The sequence below is a fragment of the Plecotus auritus genome (assembly GCF_963455305.1).
Source record: "Plecotus auritus genome assembly, chromosome: 8".
Classification (NCBI taxonomy): Eukaryota; Metazoa; Chordata; class Mammalia; order Chiroptera; family Vespertilionidae; genus Plecotus; species Plecotus auritus.
In genome coordinates, this window is record NC_137782.1 from 81250972 (window position 1) to 81277279 (window position 26308).

At 46.5% G+C, this 26308-nt stretch overlaps 1 protein-coding gene across 2 annotated transcripts in view; it reads left to right on the forward strand.

The window, feature by feature from the left end:
• Positions 1 to 26308, forward strand: part of DTD1 (D-aminoacyl-tRNA deacylase 1) — a 196425-nt gene that overhangs the window by 145702 nt on the left and 24415 nt on the right. For both annotated transcript variants that reach the window (XM_080684541.1, XM_080684542.1), the window contains exon 5: positions 24804 to 24975. In XM_080684541.1, coding sequence (XP_080540667.1) covers positions 24804 to 24956 — 153 coding nt within the window. In that variant the 3' untranslated portion in view covers positions 24957 to 24975. The remainder of the gene's footprint in view (positions 1 to 24803; positions 24976 to 26308) is intronic.

Sequence of the window (26308 nt, forward strand, 5' to 3'; positions counted from 1 at the left end):
CTCCAAAGCCACTTGCTGCAGTGTAATGGAGAACCGTGCTTCCTCTGTGTCCTCAGTTTACAGGGAGCCATCTAGTCCAGTGCTTCTCAAAGATTAAGGTGCACATGAACCCCTTGTGGGGGGGTTTGTTTCAGTGAAGATTCTGATCCAGTGGGCCTGAGAGTCTGCCTTTACAACCAGCTTCCAGGACATGCTTGGAGCATCCTGGAATAGCTAGAGACCAGCCCCATTTCCAAACAAGTTGTTGCTGCTCAGCCCCTCTGTGTTGGTGTCTGGATGTGGGAATCTGGAAAGCAGAGGGAAGCAGAATATCCAAGTGATTTGGCCTTACGATGTCAACTGTTTTGGGGGCCTTATTTGCATAAAAAACTTGATAGCAAATCTGTTTAGGATGTGACAGGTTTTTCTCAAAGCTCAGAGCAGGGCTGACGTGTTAGGAAAAGCACCTGAACTGTACCCCTAGGTACAGTTGAAGCAGGAGAATCGAAATAGTAAGATGGCTGTGAGCATTGCATCTATCCTTGAATTTCATTGTGAGCAAACCTGGTGTCAGGAGGTGATAATTTCAGATGGCATTCCGAAAATGAGTTGGGCTGATGATGAAGATATCTTAGAGCGGGTTAGAGCAGCTTTTGTTTGTACCAAAAAGCTGATGTTTTTATGAATACATTTTCTCCCACAGAAATGGAATTCATGAGAGTTTTGTGGTGGTGTGCTAACATTTCTTTTTAGAAATAAGTGGCAATGATAACTAACATATTACTAATAAAGTTGCCTGCTACATCACTGGCTCCCAAGGGGTTATGTACATATGGATCCTGAGATTAAACAAGGGCACTCAGAACTGAGGTTTCTATGAAATTCACACATGTGTCATAATAACATTATTGAAGAGCACTTTCTCTTCTCTGACAGACTGCATACTTGAGAACTGTAAGTTTGTAATCAATAGTAGCCTTTTGTTCTCTTCAGATTTCTGTTTGGAGGCAAGTCAGATTGTTGGAGCTGTTTGGGCAAAGGTATGACTGAAAATGAAGTGTCATTACTCATGTGTTTTAAGAATATTTTATTGTATAATATTTGATAGCTGAAGAATTCTGCAGCACACATCCTATATAATTAAAGGTTAATATGCAAATAGACTGAATGGCAGAACAACCGGAACACCCAAACAACCGAACAACCAAACAATCGGTTGCTATGATGTGCGCTGACCACCAGGGAGCGTGTGCAGCACATGGTGGGCGTTGGCCGTGGTGGAATGGTGGAGCAGGTGAGTGGGGGGTGCCAAACCAAGGCGGGGCGCTGGTTGCTGTCATTGGGGCGAGCCTTTGGTGGTTACTGAAAATTCTTTGCTCCCACGCACCGCGGTCCCGCCCGGTGCTTGTACCCACTGCCAGTGCTGGAGCTGCTGCTCGCACCCACTGCCAGTGCCGGCCCTGCTTGCATCCGCAGCCGGTGCCAGGGCCACTGCTTGCACCTGCTGCCGGTGCCCAGTGCCGATCCTGATCACTCAGTGCCATCAGCGGGTGCAAGCGGCGGCTGCCGGCCCCGATCACCCCTGAGGGCTTCTCCACCTCCCCCTGCTCCTGAGGGGCAATCGGGACAACAGCCGCTGCTCACACCCACTGACGGTGCTGGCCCTCCTTGCACCCGCTGCTGGCCCTGGTCCCAATCACTCCATGCCGTCAGCGCGTGGGAGCTGGTGCCGTCAGTGCGTGGGAGTGGTGGCAGCGGGAGCAGGGCTGCCAGTAGACAGGGGACCGGGGGCATGGTGGGAGGGGCCGGGCGGGGTCACGGAGGATGGGCTGAGACCCGCCCCTGTGCCTACCGCAGCCTCGTGGCCCACAGTTCCTTTCAAGGTGCACGAATTCTTGCACTGGGCCCCTAGTTCTACATAATAAAATCCTAATATGCAAATTGCCTGAAAGGTGGAATGACCAGTCGCTATGATGTGCACTGACCACTAGGGGGCAGATGCTCAATGCAGGAGCTGCCCCCTGGTGGTCATTGTGCTCCCACAGGAGGAGTGCTGCTCAGCCAGAAGCTGGGCTCACAGCTGGTGAGCCTCTCCTGCCTTTGCAGCGGGCGGACATCCCCCGAGGGGTCTCGGACTGCGAGAGGGCGCAGGCCGGGGTGAGGGACCTGCTTCCCTCCCCAGTGCACGAATGTCGTGCACTGGGCCTCTAGTCTATATATATAAAAGCCTAATATGCTAAGTGTCCGACCGTTTGGTCGACCACTCGACAGTTGCTATGATGTGTACTGACTGCCAGGGAGCAGATGCTTTGACCTGTAGGTTAGCTTGCTGCTGGGGTCCAGCCGATTGGGACTGGGCAAGATGGGCTGGACACTCTCTGGAGCCCTCCCATGGTCCCTCCCTGGCTGGCTGGCCTCCATCAGCCCCGATCGGGACTGGGCAAGATGGCCCCAATTGGCCTGATCGCCAGCCAGGCCGAGGGACCCCACCCGTGCACGAATTCGTGCACCGGACCTCTAGTATATATATAAAAAGCATACTGATAAGATGAATGTCCAAGGATCTGCCTCTCAATTTAGATTAGAGCATCAGCTGTGCCAGAGGCTTCCTGTTTCCTGTCTTCACAAGCATTCCCTGCCCCACCAGTCCAGAGACCACCACTGTCCTGCCTTCTATGTTGATCATCTTGTTCCTCTCTCTCAAAGTGGCTCCTAGCTCATGTGTGTCACCAAGCATCAGTGTCTGGTTTCCTTGTTTGAGGGCCTTGTCAAATGCTATCTTTCTGCACCTCACTTAAAAATTAATTTCAAAGAGGAAGGAAAAAGGAGAGATAGAAACATTCATGATGAGAGAGAATCATTGATCTGCTGTCTCCTGCATGCCTCACACTGGGGATTGAGCCCACAACCCAGCCCGGGCATGTGCCCTGAGGAGGAATCGAACCATGACCTCCAGGTTCATAGCCGACGCTCAACCACTGAGCCATGCTGGCTGGGCTGCACCTCACTTCTTTCTGTTAGGCTCGGCCTTGCTGTTTGTGCTGTGATGTTTCAGCATCCTCCTCCACCAGACAGGCCCTCAGAGCTGAACTTATACTGTTCCCCCAAATTTCCTCTTTTTTCCCCCCTGGTGCAAGAGCAAGTTTATTTAGCAAGCAAAGTGAAAGTATACTTGAAGAGAGGAATTGAGCGGGCTGCTCAGAGAGTTGTCTTGGCCTTTTAGAAAAGCACAGAGACTAAAGAAGTGAGACAGCTGGGCTGTGTGGGCTCAGGAAATAAGTAACAGAGGCAAAAGAAGGGCCCTTGGAGACAAATTCAGGGGTTTGCTTGCTGCTCTCCTGTTTTCAAGTCTCATGAGGAACCTTAGAGCTTAGGAGGAAAAAGCAAAGATGCACACCTGAAGAAAGAAGCCGCAGAAGAAAGAAAGGGTGTGCTTTAGAGCAGTGGTCGCCAACCTTTTGGACCTCACAGACCATCAGTGGCGACCGCTGCTCTAGAGAGAGAGAGAATGCTTTCTCTTTTTTTAACGATGAAGAAATGGGAATTCTAGTTTTTGATTACTGCAACCATAAATTTTCCATAGCAACACCTCAAATGATAAATCAATCTGCCCAGAATGTCTCATAAAGAAATCCCTTTTTATGTACAGTTAGATTGCTGCACAGTTTTTACTATTGTAAAAACCAATGCTATGAACATTCTTTGCATGTATCCTTGTGCACTAAGCCATTTATTTTCCACAAGATCAATTCCAAAAGGTAAAATTGGGGATGTAATATATACAGTATATACTTAGTGCTTTGAAATGTGCATTGCCTAATTGTGTCTCCGAAGTCCAAATTTACTAGGTGCACCCTTCATTACCAACATATAATGATTCTTTCCTCAAACCCTTGCAAAACTGTTATCATTGTTTAATCCATGTCAACTTGATGAATCATGAATTATATCATTATTTATGTTTGCATCAATTTAATTGCTAATGAAGTTGAACTCTTCTTTCATAAGCTTATTAGGCATTTGCATTTCTTCACATTGTGTGTGAATCTGGATTTGATCTCAATAAGCTTGTTTAATAATCTTGTTTGCATTTTATATTTTCTTACTCACCAATTAGTTTTGGAACTTGTATAACTCATTTTATTGCTTACATTACTTAGCATAATTTCCTTTATTATTCTCTCAAGAGGCTGGAGTTCTATGAATAATTTATTTACACATTTATTTTTAAGGATGGGAATGGCCACAATACTTTCTGAATACTTGCATTTTTGAGAATGTCCTGGTTGATATGGACTGTTGGGGTCTCTATCTTTTACTCGCAGACGGCAGTATCGTCCTGGTGGTTGGTTGGCTTTCTTCCTTCCTTCTGTCTGTCGTCACTCATTCATTCATTCATCCAACACACAGCTGGGCAGCGTGGGACTATCAGCCGTGGTCAAACTACGGCCCGCAGGCCGGATCCGGCCCGTTCAGCTTTTCTATCCGGCCCACGGAGCTTAAAGAGCAGAGGGTTCTCTTGCTCTCCCCTCCGCTCCTTTACTTTGAATTTATATTAGTTCACACAAACACTCCATCCATGCTTTTGTTCCGGCCCTCTGGTCCAGTTTAAGAACCCATTGTGGCCCTCGAGTCAAAAAGTTTGCCCACCCCTGGTACTATGTCCGTGTTCTCTGCTGGCATTTAGTGGTATGGAAGAGAAGATGGGAGAAGATGGCTACCCTCCGTGTGGATTTCTTTTCTTAAATTTTCCTGGTGGTTGGCCCTTCCAGGATATCCTTGAGCCTTCTGGTTATCCATGTGATGTCCTCCTGAATAACGTCTTTGCTTATTGCCTTTTCTCTATCTGCTTTGATATATATATATTTTTGCAATTCCTGTTCTACAGGTGATTTCTAAGTCTCTGCCCTTTTTACTTATTGTCTTTTACTTCAAGTATTGGAAGAATTGCATGATCTGATTTTTCTGAATCATTAATTTTTTTTCTATAGTATTGGATCTGTTTCTAACTACATTTACTGTATGGTTTTTTTCTTAAAACAAATGTTAGATTATTTATTAAAGTAACTACACAATTAAAGTTATATAATATCTAAGGCTTGTCATGTGAAAGAACTCCTTCTGCCTTTTTTCCCCCCCATTCCTGTCTTTTCCCCCACAAACAAGCACCTTTGACATTTTTAAAGCTATTTCTTTGTGTACTTTCTTTTCTACACCTAAATAATAAATGCTTACTATTTCTTGATGTATTCAATTCTGACATTATTTATTTCATGCTACTATAGATGGGGTCTTAGCACTATTCACTCCCCAACCCCCTCCATGTTTCCAGTATTATGATATCATTATTTTAATTGAATCAATAAAAATTATTTATACTGTTTTGACTCTATAACTGTTAGTTACTACTAAGCCAAGTTGTATCCTATGCTTGTTTTTGTTTTTGTTGTTCAGCCTTTTGCTTTCCTGGAAGTGTGTACTTGTCTTTCTTTTCTTCTTGAAACCTTGCTGAAAGTATTGTATTTATACCTCTTGCTCCCAAACCTGTGTGTCTTAGGCATTCTCTCTAGAGGCCTTTTTGTGGGAGCCCAGCATCTAGGGTCTCACCAGGCCCCTTTGTGGACGGGTTGCTCCCCTGGCTGCCAAGCATCTTGCCTAAGCCTAGCCTTGATTTCTCTTCCAGGTCATTTCCACTGTTTTTCTGAGTCCCAGGGTCTTCCTTTTTTTCTGGATTATTGTTGTTTTGCACAATAATTCTTCAGTGTTCAAATGTGCTTATTGGCACTTGTGCAGCATATAGACCAAGGGGGCAGAGAAAAGAACCCCACCCCTCCTTTTTAAGACTTGCAAATTGAAGGAACATTTTGAATCATTTAAAGAACACTGTTAGTTTAAAATGCCCATGAACAGTTTTCTGTTACCAATTATGCATTGGAATACCAAAACTGAAATGTTTTAGTATCTCCTTAAACTTTGCAACAGTTCACAATTATTAACCAGACATGTGCCAGCAGTGTGATAGATGTTGACTTAAGTCTAATGTAGCTGTTGACTAGATAGTTGCTTGTTATTTCTGTCTTCAGATAGCTTATGGCCTATGGAGCAATAAATGCACACAGGCATGGAGGAGAGGAGAAGCAGTTTACTTGGTGTGTGGAGAGGAAGAAGGCTGGTCTCTGGCCTTTCAAATGCCATGGGCCATTGCTTCTCTGTTAGTGGAGGGGAAATGGTTACTTCTCTCCTGTAAATCTTGAAATTTTGGAATTAGCCCCTATCAGAGAAAAAGCCCAGGCCATGGGTGTGATGAAAAGTTGGAAAATGTAAGAAATTCAGTCAATACCTTGCTTTCCAATAGGGTTAGAAAATGGAGTGCAACGTAACAAAAATCCTGGCTACTAGAATATTAGTTTGCCATGGATAGGGGTAACTAGTTTTCACAGAATCTATATATATATATAAAAGGCTAATATGCTAAGTGTCTGTCAGACCGGTAACTATGACATGCACTGACCAGCAAGAGGCAGATTCTCAACACAGGAGCTGCCAAGCTGCAGTGACTTGGTAGAGGCGGTTCTTGGGTGATGCATCCTGAAACCAGAGAGTAGGGAGCCCGATTCTTTGTGGGGCTGCGCGATTCTACCTTTGGCTGTGGCTTATGTTGTTGCTGAGGCACTGTTGGCCCCAAATCTGGTTTACTGCACACTTGCATTTGTGTTCCACACCCTGTATGACAGCAACTTTGCAGAGTGCCCTCTTGCACTCCGGGACCCCTCGGGGGATGTTGGAGAGACGATTTCAGCCCAGTCCCCACAGGCCAGGCCGAGGGACCCTACCTGCCAGAGGGACCCCGCTCACTACGCAGACACCCTTCAAGCCACGGCACCACCCCAGGTGTGGCTGGTTGGGGAGGGACTGCGGGAGGTTGGCTCCAGGGTATGTCTGGTCCATCTCGCCCAGTCCTGCCCCACCAGCCACCTTTTAATGTGCATGAATTAATTTCCTTTCAATGTGCACGAAACCATGTACTGGGTCACAAGTTAGCATCCTATCTAATAAAGAGGGAATATGCTAATTGACCATCACAACCTCACAAAGATGGTGGCACCCATAGCCACAAGATGGCAGCGCCCAGTCCCCTCAGTCCTGCTAGGGCGGCAGGTGCGCAGCACAGCCGGGCCCGCCCCCAGGCGGGTCCAGCTGCTCCGTGCACCTGCCTTTGGAGTCCCCCAGTCCCCTCAGCCCCCGAGCCACCCAGGGCCGGCTCAAGGCACAGGCAAGCCACCAATGGCGGCTGCCCAGCCACCCAGGGCTGGCCCGAGGTGCAGACAAGGCTCGGATGGAGGCTGCCCAGCCTCCCAGGGCTGGCCTGAGGCTTGCACTGCTGGCAGTGGCAGCAGCAGAGGTGTGATGGGGGCGTCATCTTCCCCTGATCACCGGGTCGCCTCCCACCCCTGAGGGCTCCCAGACTGTGAGAGGGGGCATGCTGGGCTGAGGGAACCCCCTCCAGTGCATGAATTTTCATGCACCGGGCCTCTAGTATATAATAAGATGTCAAAGGATTATACTCAAACTTGCTCAATCCTCTCCTCATGTTGCAGCATCTTTCAGTGCCTTGAGTGGGGGTAGTCCTGAACATCGCCATTGCCCTCCAGTGTCTAGGCATGTAAACCAGAGTAGAATTCTGGTTAAAAGAGGACCATTTATCAAGCAAGTTATGCATAATGAATAATCACATTAATATGTGGCTTACTTCAGCTCAGCTAGTGTGTCTCAGTGGTTGAGCTTCAACATATGAACCAGAAGGTCATGGTTTGATTTCCGGTTGGGGCACATGCCTGGGTTGCAGGCTCAATCCCCAGTGTGGGGTGTGCAGGAGGCAGCTGATCAATGATTCTCTTTCACATTGATGTTTCAATCTTTCTCCCTCCCCCTTCCTCTCTGAAATCAATAAAAAATATTTTTTAAAAAAGTGGCTTAAGAAATGACAAGTGTTGACAAGGATGTGGAGAAAAAGGAACCCTTGTACACTGCTGGTGGGAAGGCAAACTGGTGCAGCCACTGTGGAAAACAGTATGGAGTTTCCTCAAAAACTTAAAAACGGAGCTCCCATTTGACCCAGTAATCCCACTTCTAGGAATATTTCCCAAGAAATCAGAAACACCAGTCAGAAAGGATATATGCATCCCTATGTTCATAGCAGCACAATTTATAATAGCTAAGATTTGGAAACAGCCTAGGTGCCCATCAGCAGATGAGTGGATTAAAAACCGTGGTACATCTACACAATGGAATACTATGCTGCTATAAAAAAGAAGGAACTTTTACCACTTGCAACATCATGGATGGACCTGGAGAGCATTATGCTAAGCAAAATAAGCCAGTTGGAGAAAGACAAATAACAGATGATCTCACTCATTTGTGGAATCTAATGAACAACATAAACTGATGAACAAAAATAGAGACAGAGACATACAGAACAGACCGTCCAACCTCAGAGAGAAGTCAGGGGAGGGTGGGATGGGGGTTAAGAAATCAACCAAAGGACTTGTATGCATGCATCCCATATAATAAAGAGATAATATGCAAATTGACCATCATTCCAACACACAAGATGTCCGCCCCCATGTGGTCAAAGATGGCCACCCCCATGTGAACACAAGATGGCCACCACAAGATGGCTGGCAGGGAAGGGCAGTTGTGGGTGATCAGGCCAGCAGAGGAGGGCAGTTAGGGGGAACCAGGCCTGCAGGGGAGGGCAGTTGGGTGGGACCAGGCCTGTAGGGGAGGGCAGTTGGGGGCGACCAGGACAGAAGGGGAGGGCAGTTAGGGGTGACCAGGCTGGCAAGGAAGGGCAGTTAGGGGCAATTGGGCCAGCAGGGGAGCAGTTAGGTGTCGATCAGGCTGGCAGGGGAGTGGTTAGGGGTGATCAGGCTGGGAGGGGAGCAGTTAGGGGCATTAGGAAGGCAGGCAGAGGTGGTTAGGGGCAATCAGGCAGGCAGGCAGAATGGTTAGGGGCGATCAGGTAGGCAGGCAGGTGAGCGATTAGGAGCCAATGGTCCCGGATTAGAAGAGGGATGTCTGAGGGGTCCCAGATTGAAGAGGGTGCAGGCCAGGCTGAGGGACCCCCTCCTATGCACGAATATCGTGTGGGCCTCTAGTGTATATATAAAAGCCTAAGCAACTATCTGACTGTCTGTCTGTGACCATCTGTTAGCTTTGACACACAGTGACCACCAGGGGGCAGACACTCAACACAGGAGCTGCCAAGTGACAGCAACTTTGCAGAGTGCCCTCTCGCACTCTGGGACCCTTTGGGGGATGTGGGACTGCCGGTTTCAGTTAGATCCCCACAGGGCTAACGGACCCCAGTATTAGCATAGCCAATGGACATAGACACAGGGGCGGTGGGGGCTTGTCTTGGGGGATGGGAGTGGCCAGGGAGAGGTCGATGGGGGAAAAAGGAGACATATGTAATATTTTAAACAATAAAAAACAAAAAACATGGCTTATTTCAAATCATTAAAATGCTTCTGGTTTGGGTTCCCTCAAAGGAACATAATTTAGCTGTGGGTAGTTATTTTAGGAGATCTTCTCAGGAAGCACAGTGAGGGGTAGAGGTGAGACAGGGAGGGCAAAAGCCTGCAAAGCGTGGGTTGATGATCCCTGGGGACCTTCTTAGGGACTGTGTAGCACATGTCCCAGAGTTGGCCCAATGAAGGTGAGGAGGCTGGGAGTTTGAACCCCAGAACTGTCATTTTTCAGTGACTGAGATCACTTCTAGAGGCAGTAACTTCCTGATAACTTCTGGCCGGCCCTGCCTCAGGCCCAGCACCCTACCAGAGCCTGGTGGGGTTTTCAGGCTCCAGCTCAGAAGTCTTGGGCTTGTCGGCTGTTGTCCACTGACACTGAAGGTGACTTCTGGGCTGGGGGACACATCAGGCTCTGACAGCATCTGCTGCGGGGGTGCTAACCTGGGAAATTTTAGGGCAGCTGCACTGACAGATAAACACACATGCGAGCTGACCTCAGACTCCTCAGCATGACCTCTGGGGCCTGAAGGCTGGAGCTGTTCCAGCATGTGCTGTGTAATGTGTAGACCGAAGGAGACTTAGCTAAGTAAGAAAAATGGGAAAGGCAACTGAACACCCCACTCCCACCCCAGTTATTTTTGCACGCCTAAGAGGGTTTTTGTAAACAATGGGGAATTAGAAAATAAAATTAGCTTGCATGATTTCAGATGGAAACAGATGCCTGCTTGCTTGATTTTTTAAAAAAATCCCCACAAAAACCTCAAGCAGAGTTAATAATGTATGAAAATTAGGTACCATGTGTGCACTTCGCTTCATAATGTTCTTATTAAGCAGCAAGTTGATTTAAAAATAACACAATGTGACAATTGACATAATGGCAAACTCTGTGGTGTGTACGGAAACATTCGCTTCGAATGTTCTATCAGGTTTTCCATTACACAAGAACATTTATAAAAAGCTTTCAGAATTATCATATACTATGAAATTATATCAATTTACAATTCAATAAAACAAACTGCCCCAATACAAATTACAATTGCTTTTTAAAATATGGCTTAGCCAGCCCTGGCCAGTGTGTTTGGAGCGTCATCCTGTACAATGGAAGGTCTCAGGCTTGTTTCTCGGTCAGGACACATAACCCTGATTGCGGGTTTGGTCCCTGGTTGGGGCATGTACAAGAGGTATCCAATCGATGTTTCTCTCTCACATTGATGTTTCTCTCTCTCTCACCCTCTCTCTCTAAAATCAATAAACATATCCTCGACTGAAGAATAAAAAAAATAGCTTAGCCAACTAAAGTTAACTATGGAAGTAGTTTTCTATTGATTATCTAAAACTCCACAGTAGATTCATATTTCTGTTGTCTCAAATTTTTGCCAATAGCATTTGCTGATTGGAATTTGCCTTCTCTTCTTTCCCCTTTGCATCCTCTGCCACTCCGGCTTGTAAGTAGCAGAAAGACACAGGGAGAAACAATGGGTCATCAACCCACAGGTTTCCAATAGCTCAAGGGATGTCCTGGTTCTGAAGGCAAAACGAGTCTCTACGAAGTTGACACATGGGCATTGGGCCAGCAGGTGGAGGTGTCCTCTTCTAGAGTTTGAGTGTAAGCCTCTGTCATTCCCTAAAGAAACCACTCTTGGTAGTGTCCTAGTCCATGATGGAAGGGCAGCTGGCTGCTCTAGGTGCTGGGCTGGTGCCTTTGGGGTTTATTATCTGCAAGGTGGCTGACGGTTACCTCCCTGTTGATGGGGTCTAGCCGAGTGCACCCGCGAGGCACAGGGAAGTCCAGTAATCAGGAAGTTCATTGCTGATCAATTATGTATGTACTAGAGGCCCGATGCATGAAATTCGTGCAAGGGCCTTGGCCCCGGCCCCTGCCTGCCCTCATGACAGCCGGGGGCCTCTGCTGTCTCTTCCGCAGCCCCTACCTGCTGTGGCTTTGTCCAGAAGGAAGGATGTCCGGAAGGACATCCGGTCTAATTAGCATATTATGCTTTTATTATTATAGATGCATTCTACAGCAAGCTTTACATTGCTTGAAATTTTAAGTTATTTAACAAGACAAATACCAGCTCATTTCAGATATCAAATAGCTGCAGGGTGAGGGAATGATCCCACAGGGCAGTTTAAGTGATTTGACAAAGTCAGGACATTTTGTACTGGTGGTGGGATTTGATAGGAAAGACAGTGAGCACTGAGGGAAGTTTGAAAGCTATTGACCTGAGTTAATGGGCTAATGGGTTTGGGGCATTTTGTGGAAGGGAACCGGGTTGGCATGTCTTTCCTTGGCAGCTTCCTGTGACTGTCCAGTTGTGCCTCCTGACATCAGCAGGGCCGCAGGTGTGGGCCAGCACCCTCAAAGTAATAGCACCTTGCAGTATTTTAAAGCGTAATTGCAGAGGAGACATTTGATCTTTATGACTTGTACCACGAGGCTTTCTTGGAATCTTTGCAAGGGGTTGGTTGGAACAGAACTTTTCCATCTACACTATGGTCTATAAAAATCATAGCAACTGACTTCACGAGGTTTGAGTTTTTCTTTTGTTATTTTCTTCACTCTCTAATTAGGTTTTGCTCATATGCAGGACAGAACAGTCTGGCAGGAAGCATTCAGTATTAAAATTACTCAAAGGCAGGGCTGTGCCAGGTATGGGCCTAGCAAGAGTAGAGATAGGGTTTGCTGCCCTGGACCTGTTGCCAACCCCAGAAACCCCTTGTCCAGGTGAGCATTGGCTCCGAAAGGAGGCCAGGTCAACCGGGCACTTGGCAAGGAGTTCAGAGACCTGGCACTCTTCCCAGCCTGGTTGCTGCTGGATGTGGCCTTGGGCGTGCTCTCTCTCAACTGACTGCACCTCCACTGCACTCAGAAGCAATCTGAGGAGAATAACAAGAATATCTGCCCTTGACTTCTTGGAATGCCAAAGGTGACAAATTGTCAGAATCTAAGGGATCATTTATTTCCCAAATGTGAAGACAGGCTTTAAAGAGCTAAAATGAACATTTCAGGTTATGTCCATGGGCCTTTGAGGAAGGAGGCGCTCTTTTTTTTTGGTCAACAGTAGGCTCAAAAAAGAGTAAGAGTAAGATCTGCAATGGTGTTCATGGGAGTTCTGAGGAAATATGAAGACATCAGCGAGAAGCTGTAACTTCTCACCGTCAGTTCCCCAAATCCTGTTGGAAGCAATTTTCAGGCACCGTCTCATTCTGTGGGCCCCTTCTATCAGGAGTCCTGGGCACCTCTTTTGCAAAGAAATCAGTTTTCTAGAGCCCCTTCAAGACTGTATCTAGTGCCTAACAGCCTGGTAGGATGATGTTCCCGGGAGCCAGGCAGGTGTGTTGGCGACCACAGATGCAGATCGTCTCTGCAGCTCTGTGTAAACCCTCCCAGCCTGGGTGGGTGTCACCAGCTGCAGGGCAGCCCACCTGCCTGAGCTTGTCCTGGAGCAAGTGGCATCTTTGGGAGGCCTGGAGTCTGGCTGTCCATGAGCACTGAGTACTCACATTTATTCGTCAAGGTGTTCCTTGCAGCTCATTAGTGTCCATGGAAGCCTGAAGTTACTCACTTTGTTTGATGTCCTTGTCACACCGGGCCATCCTGCGGTGTGAAAAATGCTTCAGAGGTGCTGTTTTGGGTGTGAAAGAACAGGACAGGTAAGAACGATTCCCTGTTTACTTGGTATTTCACACATCTCAGAGCATGGGCACATGCTGCAGTCTGTTCACAGTGCCCTTGGCAGTCAGCCTGGGAGGTGGCAGCCTGTCATTTATTGAAGACAGGTGGAGGCAGGGCGGAGTAAAGGCCTGCCCAGGAGCCTCTGCTTTTCTCTCTCCTGAGAAAATGGACTCACCTGTGGTGCACACTGCTGTGTTGGCCCGTGCTGCCTCCTACTCTCAAATGCTGGTGAAGTGCTGTTTAGTCACATAGCTGACATAAGCAAAATTTGGTACCTCCCTTCCTTCCAGGGCCATCACCTGGTCATTCTTCAAACAAATCAGGTCCTATTCATTCATTTCTGCACTCATTTGTCCAGTGCTCTGTGTGTGCTACACTGTGCAAGCCACACCACTGTGGTTCTCTTACTGGTGGGGAACTTGTGAAAAATGTGTTCCCAGGGCTCCCCAGCCTTGTGTGCTGCTGTGCCTTGTCTGGTCTGTCCTCCAAGTGTTTGGTGACAGTTACCACCAGTAGTACCCTGACTCACCTGCCACTCCGAGATGGGGCAACTCCAGTTACTGCCGATGGTGCACCCTAACCATAATTCACCTTTGCTCTTTCGGGCTTTTCCTCAGTGGTCCCACCCTCACCTTGGCCTTTGCTCTTCAGGCTCCTTGTGCAGCCTGTGACTTTCCTATCTTCAGTCATCTGTCTGTCGGTTTCTGACCAGATGACCTGCACTTCCTTATATTCCCGCTTTAAGTGAAGAGTGAATACACAGAGGATGATGCTGATCTCTGGAATTTGCATGCCTTCTTAGCCCTCCATCAGACCTTGACTCCCACCTCATCCTCAGCCCCATTGTCCATTGGCCCTCCCTCACCTGCCTAGGTATACCTCAACCTCCCTGAACTTGGGGCTCACCCCCTTCTTGAGGCCCACCACTCTCTGGCCATCCTGCGCTCCTCGCCGCAATGCTCTGATGCTGATTGCTCGCTTTGGTTGCCCCCTGTTCTGTGGCTGGGCTCTGGGATTCCCTGCCCTGTCTGCTGGGCTGCACTTTCCCCTGATGCTAGCAGGGGGGCTATGCCCTGTTCTGTGATTGCCCTGAATCGGTGGTTGAGCTTGGGGCCAGCCTCCTCTCCCTTACTCTGGTATGCCTCTTCCACTGCCATTCACAGGCCACACAGGACAAGTGCCAGGCACACTAGAAAGCTGTCTCTAGGCCCGTGTTTCTTTTGTGGCTTCCCTACTGCACTTCCTTAAGTAGCCTTGTTCCCAGTTGATTAAAGCCGAATGATTGTTGTATTTGATCCATGCCACTTCTTCAGCGATCAGGGCAAAACAGATAGGCGAACTGAGGTTCTGCAGAAGCTTGTTGTTAAATCACCAAGGAGCTGAACTGTGCTTAGGCAGGTTTTTCTTTAAATTAGACAAACGGAGATGGCCCTGAGGTCCCTCCCTGCACATTTTCTATGAATAAAGTCAGGTGCCAAGAAGAATGACAGCTTGCCCGACTGTAAGCTGCAGGTAGACTGGCGGGTGTTGCCGGCACCCCCAGCTTTCTCTATTTTAAAATGGGCTTAAAATAGTGCCTTCAGACCTGCCAGGTGCTTAGAACAGGGCCTGGCTTGTCGTAAGTGGGGACTGCCAGTTATTCACCTGGTAGACCGTCAGTTCCAGGAAGCCAGGCCTCTGCCTGGTTCCCCTCTGCGTCCCTAGAATCTAGAATAGGGCATGCCTTGTAGCTGGTGCTCAATAAAGATATGTTAAATGAAGTTCCTAGGTTAAACAAGAGAGGGCCTGTGGCTCCTTGGGAAGAATATGGAGTTTGGTATCTAGAGGCCTGGAGTTTGGTCCCCTCTCAGCCATTCATATGCTGAAAATCCTTAAGTAAGTCCTGTAACCTACTGAACATCCATTTTCTCATTCATTTCAGTGGGCATGTTATATTTTGCTTTGGGCAGCCTACCTGAGTGTGGCTTACACAGTACGGAGCTTGATGTAACCTCCCCCGGTAGGACAACTGATTCCCTCACTGTGGTCCTGGACGTCTGTATACCCTGGACATCCCCTTCTCGTTCTGACAGTGTGGCCTGCCATCATTCCAAAGCTCCGTTTTCTCCTGTCTCCAAACCCTGTAATCAACGAGTTTATCCTTATGCACCTGTATTTATAAGGGAGGACGCCTTTCCCTGAAGCCTCCCTGCCGCCCCTCAGGCCCTGTTGGCTGTGATTTCTCTCATGTGTCCAGGTGGTAGCAGGGCCAGGCACTGCCATGTCTGAAGTGGAAGGCTGCCATGCCAGCAGGGAGGGAGGAAGGAGCGTGGAGGAGTACTGTATGTGTGGTGCAGGCAGCTGGTGGTGGCTTCTCCAGGGGACATTGATGATAACATACCTGTGACTGGGTTGTTAAGAGCAAGCAGGATCACATGATGGAAGTGCAGCATGTGGGTCCATAACAGGTGACCCATATCTATCCCATGGACATTACATTTGATACATGTTTAAAAATAAAATGTGAATGCCCCGAGGTGGAGCCTGTTCTCTTCTGTGTGGCCACAGTCTCCACTATGCCCTATTGTCTTATACTTAGTTAGTTTACTCATTTTGCTACCTGCTTGGTTCTTCCAGGCATTTAAGTTTGTAGGCCCTGTGGTAAAACATTGCAATATCCATGTTCAACTAGTTTATTCTTTTTTTTTTTTTAGTTTCTTAAAGCTTTTATCTAAAACTAGAGCCAAAACCGGTTTGGCTCAGTGGATAGAGCATCAGCCTGCGGACTGAAAGGTCCCAGGTTCGATTCCGGTCAAGGGCATGTAACTTGGTTGCGGGCACATCCCCAGTAGGAGGTGTGCAAGAGGCAGCTGATCGATGTTTCTCTCTCATCGATGTTTCTGACTATCTATCCCTCTTCCTTCCTCTCTGTAAAAAAATCAATAAAATATATATTTAAAAAAAAAAAAAAACTAGAGGCCCGGTGCATGAAATTTGTGCACGGGGGTGTGTGTCCCTCAGCCCAGCCTGCACCCTCTCCACTCTGGGACCCCTCTCACAATCCAGGACTGCTGGCTCCCAACTACTCACCTGCCTGCCTTCCTGATTGCCCCTAACTGCTTCTGCCTGCCAGCCTGATTACCCCCTAACCACTCCCCTGTCAGCCTAATTGATGCCTAACTGCTCCCCTGCCAGCCTGTTTGCCCCTAACTGCCCTCCCCTGCAGGCCTGGTCACACCTAACTGCCCTCCCCTGCAGGCCTGGTCTCCCCCAACTGCTCTCCCCTGCAGGCCTGGGTCCCCCCAACTGCCCTCCCCTTCAGGCCTGGTCACCCCTAACTGCCTTCCCCTGCAGGCCTGGTCCCCCCCCAACTGCTCTCCCCTAAGGGCCTGGGTCCCTCACAACTGCCTTCCCCTGCAGGCCTGGTTGCCCCCAACTTTCCTCCTCTGCCGGCTTGGTCACCCCTAACTGCCCTCCCCTGTAGGCTTGATCTCCCCCAACTGCCCTCCCTTGTAGGCCTGGTCCCTCTCAAGTGCCCTCCCCTGCTGGACTGATCGCCCACAACTGCCCTCCCTTGCAGGCCTGGTCCCTGCCAACTGCTCTCCCCTGCTGGCCATCTTGTGGTGGCCATCTTGTGTCCACATGGGGGCAGGATCTTTGACCACATGGGGGCAGCCATCTTGTGTGTTGGAGTGATGGTCAATCTGCATATTACTCTTTTATTAGATAGGATAGAGGCCTGGTGCACGGGTCAGGGGCAGCTGGTTTGCCCTGAAGGGTGTCCCGGATCAGGGTGGGGGTCACCTTGGGGCGTGGGGCGGCCTGGGCGAGGGGCCTGTGGTGGTTTGCAGGCCGGCCACGCCCCCCGGCAACCCAAGTGGAGGCCCTGGTATCTGGGGTTTATTTATCTTCTACAATTGAAACTTTGTAGCCTGGAGCAGAGCCAAGCCTTCTGCTTGCTCCATGGCTGCAGCCATTTCTATTGGGATTTATGTATCTTCTATAATTGAAACTTTGTAGCCTTAAGCAAGGCCTGGGCCAGCCAAGGTGTGTGGAAAGCTTGGCTTCCTCCATGGCTGTGGGCAACCCTAGCTCCCTGCTCTTTCCAGCTCTGTGGCTGCCACCATTTCTGTTTGGGTTTATGTATCTTCTATCATTGAAACTTTGTAGCCTTGAGTGGAGGCCTGGGCCAGCAAGGGCAGGTGGAAAGCTTGGCTTCCTCCATTGCCAGGGAAACCCAAGCCTCCCTCCTGCTCTCTGTGGCTGTAGCCATCTTGGTTGGGTTCATTTGCATATTTGCTCCTGATTGGCTTGTGGGCGTGGCTTGTGGGTGTAGCGGAGTGATGATTAATTTGCGTATTACTTTTTTTGTTTTATTTTTTAAATATGTTTTTATTGATTTTTTTTTCTTTTAGAGAGAGAAGAAGGGAGAGGGACCATATTACTATTTTATTAGATAGGATTTGTACTAACATTCTCAGTGGGTGTTGTTTTAGTGATCAACTCAAACCCCAAAAATTAAGCTCCAAAGTGTTAAGCTGGCTAAAGTCATTTAAAACAAATAATAGTGAGGTATTTGGAGTTTTGTTTTTGTTTTGCACTTTACATCTCAAAGTGCAAAGACTGAAACTCCAAACCCTGTAATCAACGAGTTTATCCTTATGTTATACAATTAGAGCAGGAATATCGTAATTACAATGAAAATTCCGTCTTTTCTCAGTGGATTTAATCACGAGTTGGGACAGTTTGGCTCTAGATATCTCAGTCTCCCCTGCTTTGGTTCCCCTTTTCTGAGATCCACCATGAGAGGTACCGGCTGGCCATAAGATGGTTACCTGTTCGCGGCAGTTTCTGTGTACCCAGAGCTGCCTCGAAAGGTTGAATTTCTCTCTGAGGCACTAGAGCCAGTATGGTTTGGACACTCTCATCATCTAATAAAAAAACAAGCAAACAAGAAACCAAAGGTACTCCACTTCAGTGCCTGTAGCCCACGTGTTCTCAGGGCCTGCTGTGATTTCTGTTCTCCTTGACATGCAGCTAACTGCTCATTTGAAAGCTGCTGACATTATACATGAGTCTATATGCAGTACCAATTTCTTTCCTTTCTCTTATTTTTTCTTTTCTATTTGTTTCATTAAAAAAAATCAACTGCTTTCTTGCCTTGAGATGTAAATTCCACATTGTGGGTGCATTGGAGTTCAGTTTTCTGAGAAAAGGCTTAAGTTTATTAGGTGGGTTCACAGTGTTCTCATAGAAAACTTTACTTTGAGGCATGGAGCCATATGTGGTTAGGATTGCTTTAAGATAAAGACTGTAAGAGGATCAACATTACACTTTTACAGAAACTTGGGTTGTGCCTGTTGCTTAAATAATTATCGCACCTGATTTATAAGCATGGTCCACGATGGGGTGGAAGGTCAAAGTGGCTTTCCTGGCGCCTCTGAGTCAGTGCAGAATTAGAGGGGTGCTCGGGGGCGGGGGCGGCTGAGGAACCAGCTATGATTGGGAAGTGTTCCCCATCACCCTCCCAGGATCTGGCTTCTCAACAACATTAAAGAGTAGAAAGTGACTAACAGGTTGGAACACAAAAAGACCTTTTCATGAGATTGACTCTTAGCAGTGAGGGGAGGCTTGGTTTGGTTATATCACCGGTTATATTCACATTTTCTATATTTACTCTAAAGAGGGAAACAAAACATTTTTTTAAAAAAAATCATGCTTTTTCAGTGTCTAACTTGGGTACATTTATGAATATATATATTGTGTATATATATGCAAAATCTGTAGCTACAAACACATAATAAACACATGTATAAACACGTATACAGACACTGATGTAAATGTAAACTGCTGGCGACAGAAGGCAATGTATCACAGTTCACTGCAGAACATTGATTTCCAGATGTTTGGATTTCATGAACTAGGAATAAAAAAAAAAAAAAAAAAAAGAAAAAAGAAATGGAAGGTTGAGCATGGCTTGCCAACTTCATGTTTTCCAAGATCATTAAAACATTTTTTTTGGGTGCTGGATGTTAACTGGACTTATTGTGGTGATCATTTCACAAAACAGTTGACCCCTGAACAACACAGGTTTGAACTGCATTGGTCAAACATATGTAGATTTTTTCAATACATACTATAAATACATTTTCTTTTCCTTACGATTTTTTCATAACATTTCCTTTTCTCTAGCATACTTTATTGTAAGAATATAGTATATAATACACATTACATACAAAATATGTGTTAATTGATGGTTTATGTTATCAGTAAGGTTATTAGTAATTAAGTTTTGGGGAGTCAAGTTATATATGGATTTTTGATTGCACAGTGAGGGTGTGTATGTGTGAGTCAGGGCCCCTAATCCCTGCATTGTTCAAAGGTCAACTGTGATACAAATACTGAATCATTATTTTGTATATCTGAAACTAATGTTATATATCAATTATATCTTAATCAAATTTTTTAAATGAAATTTGTATTTTGTGTAAAAAGCACATAACATAAAATTTATGATCCTAATAACCATTTATTTATTTATTTAAAAATATTTTTATTGATTTCAGAGATGAAGGGAGAGGGAGAGATAGAAACATCAATGATGAGAGAGAATCATTGATTGGCTGCCTCTTGCATGCTTTTTACTAGGGATCGAGCCTGCAATCTAGGCATGTGCCCTGACTGGAATCTAACCGTGATCTCCTGATTCATAGGTCAACACTCAACCACTGAGCAACACTGGCCAGGCCCTAATAATCATTTATTTTTATTTATTTTTTAAATAAATCTTTATTGTTCAGATTATTACAATTGTTCCTCTTTTTTCCCCCCATAGCTCCCTTCCACCTGGCTCCCACCCCACCCTCTGCCCTTACCCCCGCCCCCCCCCCCCCACTGTCCTCATCAATAGGTGTACGATTTTTGTCCAGTCTCTTCCCGCACCCCCAGACCCCTTTCCCCCCAAGAATTGTCAGTCCACTCCCTTTCTATGCCCCTGATTCTATTATATTCACCAGTTTATTCTGTTCATCAGATTTTTTATTCACTTGATTTTTAGATTCACTTGTTGAAATATATGTATTTGTTGTTCATAATTTTTATCTTTACCTTTTTCTTCTTCTTCCTCTTCTTAAAGAATACCTTTCAGCATTTCGTATAATACTGGTTTGGTGGTGATGAACTCCTTTAGCTTTTTTTTTTATCTGTGAAGCTCTTTATCTGCCCTTCAATTCTGAATGATAGCTTCGCTGGGTAGAGTAATCTTGGTTGTAGGTTCTTGCTATTCATCACTTTGAATATTTTTTGCCACTCCCGTCTGGCATGCGTAGTTTCTGTTGAGTAATCAGCTGACAGTCGTATGGGTGCTCTCTTGTAGGTAACTGTTTTTCTCTTGCTGCTTTTAATATTCTCTCTTTGTCTTTTGCTCTTGGCATTTTAATTATGATGTGTCTTGGTGTTATCCTCTTTGGATTCCTTTTGTTTGGGGTTCTGTGAGCTTCCTGGACTTGTAAGTCTATTTCTTTCACCAGGTGGGGGAAGTTTTCAGTCATTATTTCTTCAAATAGGTTTTCAGTATCTTGCTCTCTCTCTTCTTCTGGCACCCCCATAATTCGGATGTTGGTACGCTTGAGGTTGTCCTAGAGGCTCCTTACACTATCTTTATATTTTTGGATTCTTTTTTCTCTTTGCTTTTCCGGTTGGGTGTTTTTTGCTTCTTTGTATTTCAAATCTTTGACTTGATTCTTGCGATCCTCTAGTCTGCTGTTGGATCTTTGTATAATATTTTTTTATTTCAGTCAGTGTATGCTTAATTTCTAGTTGGTCCTTTTTCATATCCTCAAGGGTCTCGCTAAATTTATTGGCGTTTTCTAGAAAATTCTTGAAAAACCTTAAAACCGTGGTTTTGAACTCTATATCCAGTTGTTTGCTTTCCTCCATTTCTTTCATTTGTGATCTGTTTCTTTGTCTCCGCATTTTGGCCACTTCCCTGAGTTGATAAAGTGGCTTTGTGTGGTAGGTGTCCTATAGGGCCCAGTGGCTCAGCCTCCCCAGTTACCTGAGGTGGACACTCTTGGTGCACCCCTTTGTGGGCTGTGTGCACAGTCTTGTTGTAGTTAAGCCTTGATGTTGTTGGTATAACTGGGAGGAATTGACCTCCAGTTTAATTGGCTGTGAGGATCAGCTGTGTCTACGATGGGAGAACTTCTGTGCTAGAGACACCCTTATGAGACAAGACTTGCTTCAGTGGGGCTTTGGTGCTCACTGAGTCTGCCCCCTGAGTGTGTCCCTTATGGATCTGATGAGTTGTAATCTGGATGGTCCCACTCTGACCCCTCGGTACACTGGCTCTTGGATTTCCAAGGAGGTGCTAATTTAGCCTCTGCCTGAGGCCACCCACAGGAGCTACGGAGAGATCTGCAGATTCCTCTTCTTTGTTTGGGTTTTGGAGGTGCCCAAATGAGGCCCAGCTGTGAAGCAATGCAAGCTGCTGTGGGGCCTTGGGCCATGTTTTGGATGTTCTGGGTCTCACTGACTCAGCTGCAGTTTGTTAGGTAAGTTTAGAATTCAAAGGACCGGGCCATTCATATGCAAAAGCCTCTGCACTCAGCTTGGATGGGGCGGAGTCTCAGGGCGGAGCAATCAGGAATGGCTTTGTGGGGTGGGATCTCAGGGTGGAGCAGGCAGCAATGGCTTCCCATCAGCCCTGCCCTAAGAGGCCCCTGGGTCTCAGTGTCCCATGGTAATCGCTGCAAGCACCTCTGAGAGAAAGCCGCCCTTGAATTTCGCCCGCTGCCAGACAGTCCAGTTTCTCCCCAAATGAGTCTGGGTCCCCAGAGTCTCACCCGGAACTGGAGTTCAGAGCAGTTGGGAGCTTTTGTCTCCCTCCCTATTGAGAAATCCAGCCACGTACTCAGTTGCCAGCCTTCTCGGCGCGTGCACCTCCATACCTCTGCCTTCCGCAGCTCCTGTGAGTCTCAGTGTGCTTTTCTCTTTCCTTCCAGTTGTAGAATTTCCACTCAGCCAGCCTTCCTGTGGTTCTGGATGATGTCCGTTTTGTCTTTTAGTTGTAGTTTTGAAATTGTTGTGTGAGGCAGCAGTTTAGGTGTTTACCTATGCTGCCATCTTGGTTTCCCCTCCTAATAATCATTTTTAAGTTTTACAGTTGAACAGTGTTAAGTACATTCACATTGTGCAGTCCAGGATCATTTTGCAAGAGAGAAAGAGACTCCCATCTACTATCCTCATCCTATATAATAAAAGCCTAATATGCAAATTGACCGAACGGTGGAACGAGTGGTCTCTATGATGCGGGCTGGAGGCAGCTCAACGCAGGAGCTGCCCCCAGCCCTCAGGCCCCAGGCCAGCAAAGGTGGGTGCCAGTGGGCTGCCTCCCCCCCCCCAATCGCCCCGCCTGTCGCCCCACAGATTGGTCCTGATTGCTGGCCAGGCCTAGGGACCCTACCCATGCATGAATTTTGTGTACTGGGCCTCTAGTCATTTCATAAAAGAAAGAGCATTTTAACATCAAAAGGGAAACAAGGAAGGAAGGCTGTCATCTTAGCTGCAAGAAATTCCTCCCTAACCTGTGGTAGAACAGTACAGAGAAAAATAATCATCCAGGGAAAAGAAATAGTACAGGGAACAACATAGCCAGGAATTCTGTACAACCATTACTCTGATTTTTAAAATGGGTAACCATCTGTCGTCCTTGCTCTAGGTCTTTCCTGCTTGAAGTGACTGCACATGAACTGTTTGTTACCAGGCTGTGGCGAGACAAGAGCTTTCACTAGAATGAAATGAGTCACACCAGTAAGCACACAGTCCGGTAGTTGATACATTTTCCATAGCAAGTTTTTATTGAGGAAGGAAGTTATGTGTTGGTTTATATCCTGGCACGAGTATCTTATCATCAGTGGTCCAAGTGCTAATAGCAAGCAGTTCATGTAGTGGCTTATGTCAGCAGCCCTGTCCTAGATCTGGTTGTGTTTTTATAGAAGTGAAAGTTAATAGTTGAAGCCCATATATATTCATTCCACTATGATCCCATTCTCTTCTCTTTCTCTCCAAAGTTAACTAATGTACTGAAGTTGGTTTGTATTCTCCAGTCAATACTGGATCTTCATGAGCCCATTAGAATACATAGTGTTGTTTTGTGTAAATGGAATCCTGCTTTATACAGCTTTCTGAAGTTTAATTTAGTTCACATAACATCATTTTAAAGACTTACCTATTCTGATACATTTAGAACTGCTTTACACTATTGCTTCTTGTGACTACACCACATTATATTTATCTATCCTCCTGTCAGTGGACATTTGGGTTATTTCTAGGTTTTTCTAATACAGACACACTGCAGTGCACATTCCTATGAGCCTTTCCTGCCCATGCGAGTGTGAATTTATCTAGGGGAGTTACCTGGGAGGAGAGTCGGTGGGTCAAAGGTGAAGTGATGTCTTCATTCACAAAATCTAGTTAGCATGTTAACCAACCTAGTTGTTTAGTACCCAGCTTTTCAGGTAAACGAGGAATTCGGAAAGATAACATTCTAAGTCAACTATCCATAAAATTGGCTTTATGGACCAAATTGAGAGCTTCTGATTGTTGATCTACCTAACGATTTAGCTCAAAGTCTGTTTGTAATATAGAGATGAACAGGTGGTTTGGTCACAGTGACTTTTCTTCATCTTTGGAGATGGAGCAGGAACCAGTTGAGAAAAGCCTTCCCTGTATTGTTTCCTCCTTTCCATGTGAACCAGAAAATGTTTGCAGTTGTGGTCTGAGAGGCAGATGGAACTGGGTGTTGCTGTCCCTTGGACTGTTACAGATGACTTTTTTGGTTCAAGAAAATCCCACGGATCAAAACTTGGCCAGTCTTCTCAGCACGTGTCTCAGCAGGCCTTTCTGGAGTGGCTGTACTGTTGCTCAGACTGTCAGATGATCTAAGTTTCTTTTGATCATCTAGTCTGTGGTTTCTTTGGACAGTTTGGGGAGATATCCAGGGGAGAAGTAGACTCAGGATCCTTTGGGGTTGGATGTTGCAGGCATGTCCCCAGATGGTCTGGAAGACATCTGAGAGGGTTCCCATGGCCAGTGTCCCTGTGTAGCCACCACCAGCCTGGTAGGAGGACGTGGAGTTTTGGCTGTGGATGAGTCAAGTGCAATCTCAAAGAACAAAAACGATGTCTGAATAATGTACTTTATTCACAGCCTCTCTCTTATCTTTAGCAAATAGTGAAGTGTTTTGATCACTCTTTAAAAAACAGTAAATGGGAAGACAACTTGGTAAGAAAAAACTATAGCGACATCAAAGAAAAAAATACGACTAAGAGCCTTGCCATTTGTAGGGCTCTACTCAGCTGCCAAAGAAGCCTGTTGGTTGACTTTTCTCAAATACCACATGACAAATTGAGTTATGGGGGGAGTCTGAGAGAGACACACTAATGGCTAATCTGTGTTAATGATGCAGGTACCTGGCTGATAAACATTTTGTGTATAATTTGGCACATGGGAACCACTGTGGTCACCAGGCTATCCGATAAAAGCTTTTTCAGTGGTTGCTGTTTGTGAAATAATTGTTTTGGATATTTAGGCACATGTTTACATCTGTAAAATAATTTTTTTTGACTTTTGGTAATCAGCTGTCAAAGCTTGAAAAACAGCAGCAGAGGAAAGAAAAGACCAGAGCCAAAGGGCCTTCTGAATCAAGCAAAGAACGAAACGCTCCTCGCAAAGAAGACCGCAGTGCCAGCAGTGGTGCCGAGGGAGATGTGTCCTCTGAGCGGGAACCATAGGCTGCCGGAAGGAGCTCAGGTAGGAGGGTCTCCTCCCTGCAGGCCTTCATCCTACCACATTTTGGGCAAACAACAATGAATAGAGAACAGAATGACTCTTGAGGTGAATTCATTTCATGGACATTTAACTGTAGCTCTCTTAAATCCACTGACTTCGAGGATGGAGATAAAAATAGAAATGCAGGAAAGTCAGGTACCCATGGCATGGGGTGTTCACCTAGGAGGTTGTGTGTGTGTCACCTTCCTTAGTTGCCTATGACAGTTGACAACTGCTGCTACTATGAGCATTTCTAGAATGTTCACAGATCCAGCAGCTAGAGCTTCACACGAGCTCTCGACATTGGCCCATCCTTTCCATTCTCTCGGCAGCTTCAGCAGAGACCATTGTCATCTGCAGCAACCTCCTCCTATAATTTCCAGCCCAATGTTGCGCCATCCTCCACTCCATCCCGCATGGCATTGCTAGTTTACTTTTACTAAAACAGGTGTTTATTCTCATCACTTCCATGCCCAGGAATGCGTCTCAGTCCACACAGTGATTTGATATGAACTCCACTTCCCTGCTTGAAGATCAGAGGCCTCTAAAATTTGATCCAGCCATCTGCTAGCCCTTTGCTTATGTTCATTCCCCAGTGAACACTTTATCGAGAGCCTCTTTCTTTTCTGAGTTCTCAAGTTCAGGGAAAAGCACAGAAGTAATTATGCTGCAGCATGGTGCCTTGTGGTGGTGGTGGGATGTGGGGTGGGGTGGAGAGGGGTGTTGGGAGGCTTCATGGAGGGAAGAACTCTGGAACTGGACATGTAGAAATGGGGAATGAGGGATGAGGGTAGAGAGCTGCCTAAGGCCATGGGAAGTAGCAGGTGCAAACGTTGGGAGGGAGGGAGAAGGACACATGAGTTTTAGAACAGAGGTAATGAAGAATGGCTGAAGTGTTGGGTACAAGTGGTGGGGGTTGTCTAGGGAGTTTCACTGAGGTTAGAGAAGCAGAGTTCTGGGTCATAGAGGTCTGGTGTGCAACTCAGAAATTTGGGTTTCATCCTGTGGTGCTAAGGTTTGAAGTGTACAGGTGACATGCAGATACCAAGTTTTGAAAGGTCACTCTAAGCAGCCTTGGGGAGTGAGGCTGGAGGCAGATAGGCCAGTATGGAGGCAGTTGCAGAAACCAAGAGGGGATCAAGGTCTGTACATACATTTTGGAGCCTTCAGCTTAAAGGCTGTGCCTCAAACCAAGTCAGCATACAGGTTTGTCCTGAAGATGCCAAATTGTGAGAGAGAACATTCGTAAGGTGTTTTTCTGCTGTCTCTTTCCCTTAGGAAGGGGAGAAGTAAGAGTCTATCTATGAAATGTCCT